Source organism: Alosa pseudoharengus, unplaced genomic scaffold, assembly GCF_046254945.1.
Source record: "Alosa pseudoharengus isolate Yale_2024_CS ecotype anadromous, Long Island Sound unplaced genomic scaffold, YU_APseudo_1.1 YU_APseudo_1.1_scf_2, whole genome shotgun sequence".
In the NCBI taxonomy this organism is placed as follows: Eukaryota; Metazoa; Chordata; class Actinopteri; order Clupeiformes; family Clupeidae; genus Alosa; species Alosa pseudoharengus.
In genome coordinates, this window is record NW_027468663.1 from 53,384,830 (window position 1) to 53,402,075 (window position 17,246).

General features: G+C 43.4%; 1 protein-coding gene across 1 annotated transcript in view; it reads left to right on the forward strand.

Moving 5' to 3' along the window:
* Nucleotides 1–256: 256 nt before the first annotated feature.
* Nucleotides 257–17,246, forward strand: part of LOC143134832 (receptor-type tyrosine-protein phosphatase mu-like) — a 173,619-nt gene continuing 156,629 nt past the window's right edge. The window contains exon 1 of the mRNA XM_076295513.1: nt 257–376. Coding sequence (XP_076151628.1) covers nt 304–376 — 73 coding nt within the window. The 5' untranslated portion in view covers nt 257–303. The remainder of the gene's footprint in view (nt 377–17,246) is intronic.

The window sequence follows — 17,246 nt, forward strand, 5'->3', positions numbered from 1 at the left end:
CGAGACAGAGAGCGAGCGCACTTACAGCTCAGAGAGCTCGCAGACACCCTCTGTCGGAGAGGAAAGCGACCTCCCTCTGCTTGACTAAAGACTTAAGGCTCCTCCTGGAAATCTTGAAGTCGGAGTAGAGTCGTAAGTAGCCTAGTCGGTCACAGGTACTCCGGGGCAACAGAGAGATAACGGTTAACGTTAAACACCAGGTCCGGGCTGGAAGACGAAGAAACCTAGCACACGGACCGAGACACCTGTGAAGAGTTGCTCGTGTTACCCCCACGTTTGGGGCGAACCTCCGACGCTACGGAGATGGATAAAGTTCTGACTTGTTTCTTCACTGCTGTCAGTTTGCTGGTCTCGGTCAGGGGACAAGTGTTCAAAGGTGAGGTTAAAATGTATCCGCTGGCTGATACAGTGAAATCTGTTAGGTTGCGGAGTTAATCATGCTCCTGTCGTCCTGAACGCACACCTCCAGTTTTGTTTTTTCCTCGATTCAAACAAATTGGTCAGTGGATATTTCATCACACAATTATACTTAACCAAAAATATCGCTGGTTCTATTTAGGATAAAACACTAACGTTAGTTCATGTTTACGTCTTTTGTATGTTAGTTTTTCGATTTGGCGGTTGTTTAAGCTGAGTTATGTGTTCAAAGTTTCAATTCGTCTAACTTAACCAGTCTAGCTGATAGGGTGCTCTCGGCGAGTCGTCTCCTTTGTGGATGCAGGGACTCGTAATTATAAGGTTGCTTCCAATCCTTTTCCTATTTATAAACGCGACCGCGTTGCGTCTTGGAATGACTTGAGAGTTTGAAAACTGTCCATCGCGAGCTCTGCATAGCATGGCATTCAAATACACGGACTTCATACGACTGGTTTAACCCACTGTTTCCTTGTAATTTTACACCAGGAGTAAAAAACGGAACATTTAATTAGTGAAAAAATCGCAAACCTGTTACACGAAGGAATCGTTATATAAAATATACTGGCAAGAAACGGGCTCCTCCGAGAGATTTCAGTGCCCATACCGTGCCTCAATCGTTAAGATACTAGCCTAGATTCATACAACGGTGATTTCGTAATTATGTGGTCACAAATATCAATGGGAATATTTGAAATATCAAAACAAATATCATGTTGCTTTTCTTGGTGGTGTGGTATATAGGGAATTGCTTTTGCTTTGTGGCTGTAGATTACTCCAAGTTAAGTGTAACCACGGTAAGACGCCTCTGAGACATTAACATGCTGTGATAGTCCTGTGTCGGAACCCTGCGCGCACCAGAACTTTCAATAGAAGCGGGTAGGGCATAGCAACACTGCTACATTTTGCTCTGAATACTAGTGTGTTTTTTCCCATTCAAAACAGTGTTTCTTGTTGGTTATTATGTTCAGAGAGTGGTCGGTCTTTTGTTAAAAGGAGAAATATGATGTGCGCGAACCACTTTTGGTGTCCATTAGGTTATTTATAGTTCCTTCTAAACATCAGTTGAAGGCTGCTTTTCCGACAGAACCAATTTTTTTTTGGTTGGATCACTTGCCACAGCGGGCCAGACTACAGATGAGGGTCATGAACGCCCCTCATTAGTAAACTCGCAGGTGCTACACGGCATTGTCGAGATGGCGAGCAAATGGCCTGGCTCTCTCCACAGCGCCGGAGGTGACACGAAACGGATTCATTGTGCTCTTAAAAGGGGTCATTTTTCCTGTCCACGGGATGGAGTTTTAAAACTCTATGGGTACATTATCCACGCACTAATCGATAGGGATGCATTGTAAATGCGCGCCCCGGGGCTCGTCCTGCCAGTGTGCGATTCGTCAGAGCAGTTCTCTTGTTGCATTACTTTACAAGTGCGTCCGATAAATCAGAAATGATGGCTCTAGCGACCTTGCACAGTTCATTATGTTGCTGAATTCATTATTTCGACTGAATATTTTATTATGGATTGTGATTAGTTGACATGGCCTGTTTATGGAATTTCATGGAGTTTTCAGCATCGCTCTTATTTCATTTCATATTAGTAGTTGCAACTGTCCTGTATTCGTTTAAGAAACCCCCTCCCCCCATAAAAGTTTGTGCTAAAGCTTTGCGTTGTGCTCAGATGCATAAAGGATGCGCTGTACAATTCATTTTCATGGTGTCCTACCAATAATCGCCTGTTGAGGGCAGCATGGTTCACATAATCTTGCGTCTTCATCCTAGTATAATAATGACCCTACCTAGTTGAGATCAGCTCTTTGAACAAATAGTCATCAGAGAGTGTGGTGTGATTTAATAATATTAATAATAATAGCAAGTTGTTTGTGCCTTGGGGCTGATGAGGGTGACAAGGTGCAGCATATGACATATGAGTCTAGAGTTTGATCCTGATCACCAGAAGTCTGCATATGTACCAACAACTACAAGTTGGCACTTGCTTGGAAATGTTGGCGTCTATTTTTCATTGTGGATGTATGTGTTTGGGTTTCTGCATATATGTGAAAAAGTGTGTGTGTGTGTGTGTTGATGTGCATATTTGTGTGTTCATATTAGTCATTATACATATGTGTGTGTGTATGTGTGCTAGCAGCGTCTGTTGAGAGAGATGCATCATCCCAGGGCTTATCCTGCTCCCTGTTTGAAACTCATCAATAACTCCTACACTAATTGCATGACTTGGCACATGTAAATATGTAACCCCAAGTACAAATCACCCTGCCATGCCCTCCTGTGTTTGTGTGTGTTTGAGAGAGAGAGGGAGAGAGAGAAGGAGATAGAGAGAGAGAGAAAGAGGGAGGCAGAGAGAATTCAGATCATGTGTGTTGATGAGGAGTTAAAGAGGACAACGCAAAAGATGCTGTGATTTGGCGCTGCTTATTATTCTTAGGAAGCCAAACGGTTTTCTATTCACGTCACAGAAAACACCATAACAAACAAAAGAAGGATGGTTTTGGCTGTCCCACCAACCCATGAGCACTGCCTTACAGAACCCAGTGCTCTCAGCTGGATACAAACATCATTGTGCATAATTCAATATCATTTGACCATAACAATTCCTGCCTAATCAGATTTTCTATGATAGTTACATTTTATATTGACAGTTTCAAGAGAGTTCCATTATCAGCATCATAGTTATTCCCACAAGGCTTCAGTTTTAACATTCCATATGTTATCTTAATCTTAATGAAGCAGAAGTAGATTGGGAACAAAATAGAACGTTCAAGCATTGTTTTTGTTTTTCTTGTTGAAAGGGCAGCAGAGGAATGATATGATGTTACTGTGTATGGATGGACCCAAGTATGTAAGGGAACACATGCATTTTATGCATTTTTGAAGCAGACAGGGATGGATCAGATCTTCCTCTGGTTTAAATCTTCTTGACCATCTTATTGTTTTCTGACCAAACATACTGGACCAGTCATTAATTGTGTTGTATGTGTTGGATGTACAGGTTTCCCTATAACAAACCCAATAACGAAACCTTTCTTGCTGGTATTGTACCTGTGTCGTTGTAGCTTCTAGTTAAATCATGTGTGAATCTGAGAAAACTTCTGTAGCCTTGGTCATGGTCCAACCATATAGGCTTTACTTATAGCCTAAGATTAAGTCATACATAATCTGTTCAAATAGTTAAGCTGTTCTCAATTTGAATATCTGGCTTCAATATAAATGTACCTTTTTCATTTCCTTCCATGACAACCCCCCCCCCCCCCAAAAAAAAAAAACAAAGCAAAAAAAAAACCTCCTTTACCCTTGGATAGCTGGTGCTATTGTCGGCATGATGAATAGAAGCTGGTTAACAGGCAAATGCAGAAGGGTGTCTGCCTGGCTTTGTGTAAGCCAGCGGAGAATGAAATTAAATATCTGTGCTAGCTGGAAGATATCCCCAAACACAACAAAAATAACAAGAAGAAAATACATGCCCACACACACACACACACACACACACACAGCCTCGAGGACATATGTACATAGTCTCATAGTCTGTTGGGTAAGCAAGAATGAATTAATGTTATTACTTACATTAATGACATGAAGGTGAGGCAGTCAAACTCACCTGCCAGGCCAGCCGCTTTTCGGTTTGGTCACTCCACCTTCTTGCATGTCCCTCGGCTGACCACAGCATGTGTGTGTGTGTGTGTGTGTGTGCGTGCGTGCGTGCGTGCGTGTGTGCGCGCGCGCGCGTGTGTGTGTGTGTGTGTGTGTGTGTGTGCGCGCCCTACCCTCCGACTGAACCCTAGTGCGGGAAGTCGTACAGGAGAACAGGAATAGGCCAGTAAACATGCTGTCCCACAGATCCCCCAGTTGTAATCCTTTTTTAAGAAGTCCTCTTTGCTGAAGTGGCTTTGATGTATTGTATTGGCTACAGCATGTCAGGCTGCTGTAACCTTTATTTAATTGTGGAATACGTGGTTGTTAACTTCTGTTTCTTAGTGTCGGCTTGGTATGTTTTGCACCTTGTGAAACCATTTTGGCAATGATGACGTAATTGAATGCTGTGGTCAGAATGCCATTGATGGGCTCATAGGTGGCACACTAAAGATTAATTCATAATATGCAACCTAAACTGTAAGTGTGGATGTGTTTCATGGCACATGCCTCATTATACAGCTTCATATGCAGCTGCATTGGGGACAGTGCTGCTGGAGTGGATAGTGTTGGTACCACACTTCAGTGATGCAGACTGGGTAATTGGCACTGAGATGTTTGTGTTTGTGTTGTGTTTGCATGTGTGTGTGAGTGTTTGTGTTGTGTTTGCATGTGTGTGTGAGTGTATGTGCGTGTGTGTGTGTGTGTGTGTGTGTGTGTGTGTTGTGTTTGCATGTGTGTATGAGTGTGTGTATGTGCGGGGTGTGGGGTGGGGGGGTGATTGGGCCAACACTGACAGAAAGAAAAGAACTCAGACACTCTAATTACACACCTTTTGGGTCCATTGAAGAGTGTATGGTAATGAGTCAAACATGGTCACCGGGGCTAACTAATGAATAGCTATGAAGGAGGATGTCATTTGGTAAAGGAGAGCAGCATGTGGAAAGGGCAGCACAGACGGTGGGTGTGATGAACAGATTTAAGGAGCGTGCTGAGCAGTGGGAACACAGAAGCTGGTGGTCTATAGGTGTGGACTATATAGCTGGTGGTCTATAGGTGTGGACTATATAGCTTGTGGATTAGGTGTGGACTATATAGCTTGTGGATTAGGTGTGGACTATATAGCTGGTGGACTAAAGGTGTGGACTATATAGCTGGTGGTCTATAGGTGTGGACTATATAGCTGGTGGACTATAGGTGTGGACTATATAGCTGGTGGACTATATTGGCAAATATGGTGGGTGTGATGAACAGATTTAAGGAGCGCGGTGAGCAGTGGGAAGAGAGAAATTGACAGAGGCACACCGAAGTCATTTAAATGCCAAATTTCATCACCATTTCAAAATTAAATACAAACATCAAAATAAAAAAATAAGTTGTGGAAAAAAAAAAAAAACTTGCGAGACTGATAATAACAAGTGGTGAAGCATGTTTACAGAAGTGTGTGTTGATTGGAGCTGCCAGGGAGTCCAAGAGAAAAGGAAGACAGAAGAAAACACTAATTAATGCTCTGAGGGTCTCCATCTTCTCTAATGATCTACGGAGTGTGTGTGTGTGTGTATTTTTTTTGGGGGGGGGGTTGTTGAATGAGTTAGGGAGGTTGAGTGAGTTGGAAAATCAGCATGTTTTTTAAAGCTAAGAAAATGTCTGTAAACCAGCACACCAATTGAGTTCTGAATGCCAATATGCTGTTTCTTTAATCATCATCAGTTGGATGATATAGAAGTGCTGGGTTCAACACAGGTATATTAGAGTTAAAGATGTGTGTTAAATATAACACAGGTATATTAGAGTTAAATGTGTGTGTTAAATATAACATAGGTATATTAGAGTTAAAGATGTGTGTTAAATATAACACAGGTATATTAGAGTTAAAGATGTATGTTAAATATAACAGGTATATAAGAGTTAAATGTGTGTGTTAAATATAACACAGGTATATTAGAGTTCAAGATGTGTGTATGTTTGAAAGCAGTAAAAATAGGAAGACTAAGTTGTTTTGTTGGAGCTCTTTCACCAAGATGAGGATCTTTACACTTTTCACCCTCCTCCACTGCGCGAGTATAAAGCTGATGATTCCTGTGATTTCTTTTCTGATTTGGGCGATTTGTAACATGCGCAAATAAAAAAGAGGAGAAAACGGAGATAAACAAGTGAGAGATAGACAAGTAAACAACTCAGAAATAGTTTGGTGCGTCTGAGATCTCCAAGAGCCTGGGGGCTCTGCACTGAAGGCAAGCGCTTGTGCCAACTTGGAGGAAATGGGCCTTTCATGCCAAAAAGCTGTCTGCATGTATCGGCATCTTCTTTCTTTAGCTCCCTCCTCCCTTCCTCATCTCATCTCATCTCATCTCATCTCATCTCATCTCATCTCATCTCATCTCATCTCATCTCATCGCTACTTCACTCTCTCCGTTTTCTCTTCTTTCCTGCCGGTCTCTATCCATCTATTCATCGAGGAAAACTCTACCTGCATCTCACTCGCTCACTCACTCTGCCTGTCTCTGTCTGTTTTAGTGTGTGTGTCTGTGTGTGTGTGTGTGTGTGTGTGTGTGTCTACCTGCATCTCACTCGCTCACTCACTCTGCCTGTCTCTCTCTCAGTTAAATCTCTATCGTGTTTGTGTCCTTAGACACAAATGCCTCTTAGATTTGCACTCAGCAGCATTCTCTCTCTAGAATGTTGGCATGACGAGCTCTAATGTCACTACCGAAGATGTTTTGGACAAGTGTTCTGTACGTTCAAACTTTAGACACACATTCATTGTTTCTTACACTGTGTGGGTGGGCGTTGTATATCTATTATACGGGTGCGTATGTATATGTGTGCGTGCGTGGGGAGCGTATACCTATTAGGAGAATATGTGTGTGTCTGTGTGCGTGCGTGGGGGTGTGTATCTAGTTGGAGTCTGTGTGTCTGTGTGTGTGCGTGGGGGTGTATATCTAGTTGGAGTGTGTATGTCTGTGTGCGTGCGTGCGTGGGGGTGTATATCTAGTTGGAGTGTGTGTGTCTGTGTGCGTGCGTGGGGGTGTATATCTAGTTGGAGTGTTTGTGTCTGTGTGCGCGCGTGCGTGGGGGTGTATATCTAGTTGGAGTGTGTGTGTCTGTGTGCGCGCGTGCGTGGGGGTGTATATCTAGTTGGAGTGTGTGTGTCTGTGTGCGTGCGTGGGGGTGTATATCTAGTTGGAGTGTGTGTGTATATGCACCTTAGTGCGGCCGCAGGACCCCCTGCTCCATCTCTCCCCAGAGTGCTGATCAGGGCCATGTCCGCGGGCCAGATACTCCATTAGTGTCAGGCCGCGTCTGCGTCGGCCGCATTAGCACCTTCTGCTCACGGTTATTAATGCGCCGAGCGCCAATGCATTTACAGCTGCCCGACTTCAACTCTGCTTTAAATACCTCGCATGGAAGTCTGGAGGGGCCTGGGTTTGGGAGCGGAGCGGAGGGGAGGGGAGTGGAGGAGAGGGGAGGGGGGGGAGGGGAGAGGAGGGGAGGGGAGTGGAGGAGAGAGGAGGGGAGGGGGGGAGGGGAGAGGAGCGGAGAGGAGTGGAGGGAAGAGGAGCAGAGGGGAGCGGAGGGGAGTGGAGAGGAGTGGAGGGGAGGGGAGAGGAGCGGAGGGGAGAGGAGAGGAGGGGAGGGTGGGGAGGGGAGAGGAGGGGAGGGGAGAGGAGTGGAGGGGAGGGGAGAGGAGCAGAGGGGAGCGGAGGGGAGTGGAGAGGAGTGGAGGGGAGGGGGGGAGTGGAGAGGAGCGGAGGGGAGGGGAGAGGAGTGGAGAGGAGCGGAGGGAAGAGGAGCAGAGGGGAGCGGAGGGAAGAGGAGAGGAGTGGAGGGAAGAGGAGTGGAGTGGAGGGGAGGGGAGGGGAGGGGTTCCTATTGATATCCCCACAGGGTCAATAATGGTGCCACCCGATGCTGGAATGAGGTCACATAGAGAGAGCTGCCTAGGCTGATCTCTAATGTTTTTGACACCAGAGTGACATTTTGACACAGAATGTGTGTGTGTGTGTGTGTGTGTGTGTGTGTGTGACTGTGTGTGTGTGACTGTGTGTGTGTGTGTGTGTGTGTGTGTGTGTGTGTGACTGTGCGTGTGCGTGTGCATGTGTGTGTGTTTGTTGTGTGCCCCTTTACAGAGGTTTCCATTAACCTAGTCAGTTGTCCTCAGGTATATGGAATGCGTGTCTGCTAAATTATGTTTGCCTACGACAGTCAGATGTATGAAGGAGAATTAGGGCCACACATGAAGAAAAAAATATTTTTTTCGACATTAAACTCGAAATTTCGAGAATAAAGTTGACATATCATGTCTACTTTAATCTTGATATTTCATCTTGACATGTCCATCAAACATAGTTTGGAGAGAGAGCAACCGCTCCAAAGTAGCTCTGCCACTGAATTTGTACAGTCAATCTCAGACTCAGTCATTTTGCCGACACGACTCAACAGAATGCCTTGTGTAGCCTGGATGATGTGGTGAAATTGTACTTCAGAATCGGGTTTAGCAACAACTATACTAAATAGTTTTGAATGTCGAGAATAAAGACGAAATGTCGATATTTATGTCGACATGATATTTCAACTTTATTCTCGAAATGTCAAGTTTAATGTCGACATGTCAAGTTTAATCTCGTCATGGCAAAAATATTTGTGTGAACCTAATACTCTGTTGTACAAATGTGAGCTTTATGTTAAAACCTGCTTTATAATTTTATGTTTTTTTCTCATTCATATTTTTAACACAGAAGGACAGACACAGACACACTCACATACATACACACACACACACTCTCTCTCTCTCTCTCTCTCTCTCTCTCTCTCTCTCTCTCTCTCACACACACACACTACACACACACATAGTAGAAGGGTGTCATCAGTTCAGTACAAGTGATCAGAGTCATCATATTTTGCCTCTTGCCCTTTGTGTACATGTTTCATTGTGCTTGACTAGTTATGAGCCATAAGCTTATAAGCTCGCGTATGTCATATGAGCCGTAAACAGTGTTTGGCACTCCTGAGACGACTCCATGTAAGAGGGTTTGTAATGTGCCTTCTCTGTGCCTTTCCGTGTCCACTCAAACATATGGAACTGAGTGTTGGATTGAGTGTGTGACTGTACAGACCAGTCCAGCGGGAGACGCAAAGTAGTCCTGTGCTCTTTTGCTTCTTTACCTCCAGTGTGTGTGTATATGTGTGTGTGTGTGTGTGTGTGAAAGAGAGAGTGTGTGTGTGTGTGTGTAAGAGAGTGTATGTGTGTGTGTGTGTAAGTATGTGTGTGAGAGAGAGTGTGCGCGTGTGTGTGTGTTTGTGTGTGTGTGTGTGTGTGTGTGTAAGTATGTGTGTGAGAGAGAGTGTGTGTGTGTGTGTGTGTGTGTGTGTGTGTGTGTGCGCGTGTGCGTGTGTGTTGTTACAAAGAGCCGAGCGTGTGTGTGTGTGTGTGCACACGCCAGTGGCAGGCAGGCTGAAAGAGCCCTTTATCAGTGTGACCTGAGCGTGATCCTCTGCATTTCAATCAGCCGTGCTCTTTGTCCCCCCGATCTCCCTCTCTGGCTCTCTCTCTCTCTCTCTCTCCCTCTCTGGCTCTCTCTCTCTCTCTCTCTCTCTCTCTCTCTCTCTCTCTCCCTCTCCGGCGCTCTCTCTCTCTCTCCCAGAGACTCCGATCTCCCTCTATGGCACTCTCTCTCTCTCTCTCTCCCTCTCTGGCTCTCTCTCTCTCTCTCCCTCTCTCTCTCTCTCCCTCTCTCTCTCTCTCTCCCTCTCTCTCTCTCTCTCTCTCCCTCTCTGGCACTCTCTCTCTCTCTCTCTCCCTCTCTGGCTCTCTCTCTCTCTCTCTCCCTCTATGGCACTCTCTTTCCCTCTCATGACCCTAGCATTCTGATGATGCCAGCGGTGTGTTGTTATCATGTACACAATGTGTGTGTGTGTGTGTGAGAGAGAGAGTGTGTGTGTGTTGGTGCGCGTATGAGGAAGAGTCAGATCTGACAGTGCTCACAGTGCACTCCGTAGGACTGTCGTCTTCAGAGGCTCTTTTGATCACGTCCCCTCCCGTCCTCCTCTGTATCCCCCCCAACCCCCCTCCCCTCCCATCCTCCTCTGTATCCTCCCCTCCCCCCTCCTCTGTACCCCCAGTGTTTCCCACAGGGGGGTCACTTTAAGACGTTCGAGGGAACCCTTGCAATTGTAACACATCAGGCTGCTGATGTGTGGATGCAATTCATAGTTAAAATAAAGGTTCGTACTTCTCCTTGGGACAAGCACTTTTGAATTTTGGAAAACACTTTTCCATTTACATCAGGATTTTGCAAACATTCAGTGTCAGAGTCAATACATGGATTTCTATGGAACGTCACGAAAACATGCGTGCGCAACCAAGAGGCAGAAAGCACCATAGAACAGCATAGAGCAATGCAAAAGAGCAAAAGAATAAAGTTTTTGTGCTGAAAACTGCACCAATTCGAAATCACGATGGTTAGAGAATGTTAAATATGTTCAATATCCCTAACGGAATGCATGTCTTCGCCAAAAATGACAAAATACGATGTTATATTAATAATCCAAATGAACGTCAAACTTTGAAATATAGTCTGAAATGAGATGTTATTATCATTGAGACAAAAGGGGTATACAAAAAAATCCGATTGTAGCTTACAGCAGCCGACTATTTAGGTTAAGTTTATAACGTTGTGGACGGCCACCAAGCGTCTTCTGCCTCACGGCTACGCGCGCATCTAGTTTTGAACAAATTTGCGCAGCATGGTCACGATGCTAAGCGGATTTAAAAGCAATTTAGCCAGACGTCTTCTATGCAATGCTTCTATGTGGCAACAACAATCCTTCAACAATCGTGAATATTTTGTTAAATGCACATGCAGAGGAGTGGCAACAGGCTACGAGAGAGAGCGGGGCGGGGCAAGGAAAGGCTGCGTGCATAAAAAGCGCAGCTCAATGGCAATGCAAGGATTTGACCTTATATTTAATTTAAATTAAATTAAATTAAACATAGAATATTCATCTGTGGCGGCCGATTTTTATTTCGTGGCGCCCCGACACAGATTAGTCAATGTATGGGAAACACTGACCCCCCCCCCATCCCCACTACCCCCCCCTCTCCCTGGTCTCTGTTCATAGCCCAGCCTGTCCCTTCCACAGTGCCGCTCCTCGTAGGTTGCCAGTGTGAGAGTGATTCTCTGCCAGCTGAATCGACTCTCTTCTTCCCTGCTCTACACGTCTGAACTCAGGGTTAAAAGCACAGTATCAAAGGGGCACGCGAATCTGTGCCCTCGAATCGCAGCAGATAACAACAGAACTATAGGAGAGCGCAGGGTGGAAAACAACGCCGCGCGAGCGCCGCGATGCAGAGCACCCCTGAAGCCTGCAATCAGATCTCTACATGGGAGGGAAATTACAGGGGTGAGCACTTTAGGTCTGAAACACACCAAAAGCTTCCCTCTAGAGTGTGTTTCATGTAACGAGGAAAGAAAAAAGCTAAACAAACTTGACATGATAATAACAATGATAAAAATGCAGAGCAGTCAGAGGGATGTTTTTAGCAGATGATGTGTGTTGGGGTCGGTCCAACACTGTTCTTGGTAATTAGTGGCTACAGCTTTCAGCTTGAGTATGATGCAGGGAAATCCTCCGGATAACCTGAAGGCTAATGCAATATTGAGAAATAATATGGTTGATTTATACCCATATTCAGATAAGGGCTCGGCGTGCCATCATCCCTTAGATATGTGGAAGATATGTGCTAAAGGGCCTAGAATGATCCAGTGAAGGGGTCCTTTATCTGATAGATCAGAGCACACAATCTCTCTCTCTCTCTCTCTCTTACATACACATACACAGACCGCATGCATAGTCATGCGCAATTTGCGCATACTCACACACACACACACACACACACTAAAAGACTGCCCTCAGGGTGCTTATCTCCGACTCCAAACCCCCTTCCCTGTCACGTTGGGTGTTGTAGTGCGCTCAGTGTAGGTGCAGCAAGGTCACGTGAGTGGTGCCAACGCCTGCCTGGAAGGGCTGCTGGTAAAAGCCCAGCCGCCTCTGGGGAGAACAAATAAATCATTTAACATGCACAAGACTCGTGTCACAATGATTAGGGTGGAGCACAGGCATCTTCACTCCTAGTTCACCCCCAGGCCTGTGTAGTGCACACAGAGGGCATAGTGCTGCCATCAAAGTGAGATGGAGTGTAGTGTTTAGTGTAGGGGACAGAGTGCTATATAGTGTTTAGTGTAGGGGACAGAGTGCTATATAGTGTTTAGTGTAGGGGACAGAGTGCTATATAGTGTTTAGTGTTTAGTGTAGGGGACAGAGTGCTATATAGTGTTTAGTGTAGGGGACAGAGTGCTATATAGTTTTTAGTGTTTAGTGTAGGGGACAGAGTGCTATATAGTGTTTAGTGTAGGGGACAGAGTGCTATATAGGGTTTAGTGTAGGGGACAGAGTGCTATATAGTGTTTAGTGTAGGGGACAGAGTGCTATATAGTGTTTAGTGTAGGGGACAGAGTGCTATAGAGTGTTTAGTGTAGGGGACAGAGTGCTATATAGTGTTTAGTGTTTAGTGTAGGGGACAGAGTGCTATAGAGTGTTTAGTGTGGGGGACAGAGTGCTATATAGTGTTTAGTGTAGGGGACAGAGTGCTATATAGTGTTTAGTGTTTAGTGTAGGGGACAGAGTGCTATATAGTGTTTAGTGTAGGGGACAGAGTGCTATATAGGGTTTAGTGTAGGGGACAGAGTGATATATAGTGTTTAGTGTTTAGTGTAGGGGACAGAGTGCTATATAGTGTTTAGTGTAGGGGACAGAGTGCTATATAGTGTTTAGTGTTTAGTGTAGGGGACAGAGTGCTATATAGTGTTTAGTGTAGGGGACAGAGTGCTATATAGTGTTTAGTGTTTAGTGTAGGGGACAGAGTGCTACTGTATATAGTGGGGCTGCACGATTATGGCCAAAATGATAATCATGATTATTTTGATCAATATTGAGATCACGATTATTTATCACGATTATTAATTAATTTTAGTGACAAAAATATTTTTTCCCTAAACATATTGGACTTGCTATCTGGCTCATCCAAATTCTTCCCCTCACATTTACTCCCCTAAATTACTGCAAATATAGACTTGACTGTGAATAATAATAAATAATATGTAAGGCATAATGTACAGTGGGCAGTGCTTCGACTTGGCCAGGGGGTCCGCAAAATAATTTGCTTGAAATTATTAAGTTGAGTTTTATCATTTTAAAACAGATGATGTCTACAGATGATGCCCCTTTTCACCCATAAAACAAGCAAATTGCTCCTACCCACATTTAACTTCACTTAGATCATGAAGAACCATTCCTACTACTGCTTACAGTAGATTGGCTTATTTGTTAGCCAGCTAGCTGATGAATGTGTAGAAATGTTTGAGTCAGTCCATGTTGTCAAGTGACGGAAAAAACAAAACTGAAAAAAGATACTTCTTCGATACTTAAAAATGTATTTGATTTGGGGGCCCCCACCACCTTGACGTCATCAGTAATATTGAATCCCTGAGGCTAGTGAATAAAAGTTGCGCATAGAGTGTAAGGATATGTGGATGCAATTCATTATGTCTTCTATGTCATTAGATAAAATAAATGTTCAAAAAACTAACAAGTCGAAGACAGTCTTTCTGGGATCAAGTGTTTTGCAATGTTCACTAATAATTTTAGTGAGCATTACTGGCAGACGTGATCTGAGCTAGCAGGATAGTTACCAAGGAGCTCTCTCCAGATGTAAAAGTTTGCCATGGTTGCGTAGCCTATTTGCGTAAGCGCAAAGTGGTTCTCTCTCTGTGTGTGTGTGTGTGTGTGCGTGTGTCTGCATGAGGCTATGTTCAATTTAACTCGGTAGTTGATCCGTCCGGTCAATAGCACCGCATTCACGCCACTTCATGATTAGATTAACGTCATCAGACAGGCTGTAAAAGTGTATGCGGGAATTTCTCGCATTATGATGGCTAGAGTTATGGGACTTGAACAAATTATGCGCAATACCCGCAATCCCGCAGTGAAATTTAGGCCCTGATAGTGTTTAGTGTAGGGGACAGAGTGCTATAGAGTATAGTGTTTAGTGCAGTATATAGAGTGAGATGGAAAGTGTATACTGTATATGTATGAGAGGGAGTAGTGTATAGTGTATATATAGTGTGTATATGTATGAGAGGGAGTAGTGTATAGTGTATATATAGTGTGTATATGTATGAGAGGGAGTAGTGTATAGTGTATAGTGTATATATGTATGAGAGGGAGTAGTGTATATATAGTGTGTATATGTATGAGAGGGAGTAGTGTATAGTGTATATATGTATGAGAGGGAGTAGTGTATATATAGTGTGTATATGTATGAGAGGGAGTAGTGTATAGTGTATATATAGTGTGTATATGTATGAGAGGGAGTAGTGTATAGTGTATATATAGTGTGTATATGTATGAGAGGGAGTAGTGTATAGTGTATATATGTATGAGAGGGAGTAGTGTATATATAGTGTGTATATGTATGAGAGGGAGTAGTGTATAGTGTATATATAGTGTATATATGTATGTGAGGGAGTAGTGTATAGTGTATATATAGTGTGTATATGTATGAGAGGGAGTAGTGTATATATAGTGTGTATATGTATGAGAGAGAGTAGTGTATAGTGTATATATGTATGAGAGGGAGTAGTGTATATATAGTGTATATATGTATGAGAGGGAGTAGTGTATATATAGTGTATATATGTATGAGAGGGAGTAGTGTATATATAGTGTGTATATGTATGAGAGGGAGTAGTGTATAGTGTATATACAGTGTATATATGTATGAGAGAGAGTAGTGTATAGTGTATATATAGTGTATATATGTATGAGAGGGAGTAGTGTATATATAGTGTGTATATGTATGAGAGGGAGTAGTGTATAGTGTATATATAGTGTATATATGTATGTGAGGGAGTAGTAACTCAGGGCCAGTTCTCTATTGCTGTATGGTAGGAAACATCTGGGGAAGAATTTATGAGTGTGTGTGATCATGTTTTTGCACTCTGGTGCCACTAAGATTAATCCCTGAGGTTTTCCCCTTAATTATCATAGCATAACTGGGCTAAGACTATATTTCCTGCTCAAATTCAGAGTGGAATATTTAGATTACTGGTTTGTGTGTGTGTGTGTGTGTGTGAGTGTGTGTGTGTTACATGATACTTTACTGTATGTTTATTATATGATATAGACATATATGTCCGTGCACGTGTTTGTGTGTGTGCATGCCTGTGATTTTTTTTTTTTTTTATCCTGCACTGTGTGTGGGTGTGTTGGCAAGAGAGGGCTGTTCTTGTGTGTATGTGTGTGTGTGTGTGTGTGTGTGTGTGTGTGTGTGTTTGTGCGTGTGTGTGTGTGTGTGTGTGTGTGTTGGCAGGAGAGGGCTGTTCTTGTGTGTTGTTGCTAATTGGTGAAATCACCCATAGCCTGCATCACACTCGGCTTGTGCTTTTGGTCTGTGAGACCCAAATCACTCCCTAATGAAGACGTCTTCGGTTTAGGGGAGAAACCCGAGACCCAATTAGTGTCTTTCTTTAGGCGCCACAATAATGTGCTGCACTTGCAATCAGATGTCTGTTTCCTGATTACTCCAAATTACTCTGCTCTTTACCGGAGCACTTCTGCTGCTTCTCTGAGTCTCCACCTGATGTTTGAGATGAGGTGATGTTTAAGATGAGGTGGTGTTGAAGATGAAGTACAGCATCAGCTCTTATGTAGAGGCGTGATGCGTCTAGATGTGTCCCCTCTCCTCTCCTCATAAAGCTGCCGGCACTCTGATTGACGGATGTTGTCTCTCTCTGTGGTGCTGATGAGAGAGAGAGAGCTGGAGGAGAGTGAGTGAGTGATGTGCTCTCTGCTCCTCCTCCAACTTTAGTGCCATTATCCCCCTAATGTGCACTGCTCTGGGCCCTGTTTATATGAGAGCATCTGTTTGCTCTCCTGTGCCTCTAACCCCCCCCACCCATTACTCTCTCCATTCCTTTCTCATCACTCCCTCGTTCCCCCTGTCCATCACTCACTCCATTTCTTTCTCATCCCGCCCGTCTTGCTCTCTCTCTCTCTCTCTCTCCACATCCCCTCCCTCCATCTCTCTCCATCAGCACCTCCCTCGGTTCATTTGCCATGGTTTTGCTATGACAATTTTGGTTTCATATTTATTTGGGTAACCATGGTTTATCACTATAGTTTTATCATGGTTTCACTGCAGTTAAACCCTAGCATCACCATGATAATTAACCATGGTTTTCCTCAGAAGGTATAAACCATGGTTTTCTTCAGAAGGTATAAACCATGGTTTTTCCTAACCCAACATTGTAACATCATTGACTGTTAAAAAACATAGCAGCTACATGGTTACCATGTTAAAACCATAGTAGTACCAAAGTCACCATGAAGTGCGAGAAGTACTATGGTTAGAAGCATGGTAATCATGATCAGCATGGGGTACCATGGTAAAACCATAGTTACTGCATTAAAACCATAGGAAACCATAGCTAGTGCATTGAAACCATAGGAAACTATAGTGACTGCATTAAAACCATAGGAAACCATAGTTACTGCATTAAAACCATAGGAAACCATAGTTACTGCATTAAAACCATAGGACACCATAGTGACTGCATTAAAACCATAGGGAACCATAGTTAGTGCATTAAAACCATAGGAAACCATAGTTACTAGGGGTGTGAATCTCTCATGTAAAAGACGATACGATTCACATCTAGATACATGGGCACGATTCGATACAAGAAAAGATACATGTTCATAAAAAACTAAGCATTCTGAAAGATTTGTTATCATTTGCTCAAGGTGCACAGTAATTTTATATTATCAATTATCATGGTCATGGTTGTCAATTAGGCAAAAAAAAACAAAATGTGTGAATATAATGATCATATACTGTATTGAAATGAAAAAAGAATAGTCTACATTTCAGTCAGACACTGCAGCCAAATACAACATAAAAATACATTTTTAAAGACTTTATAGATTTTATAGAGTTATGTGTATCTGATTGTTTTCAAGGAGCTGTAACTTATTGTTGAGGTAAGACAATACCGAAATAAAATAAAACAGTGCTTAAGACACTCTTGGCCATTTCCTATAGCCTACAAGAATAAAGGCCTACATAT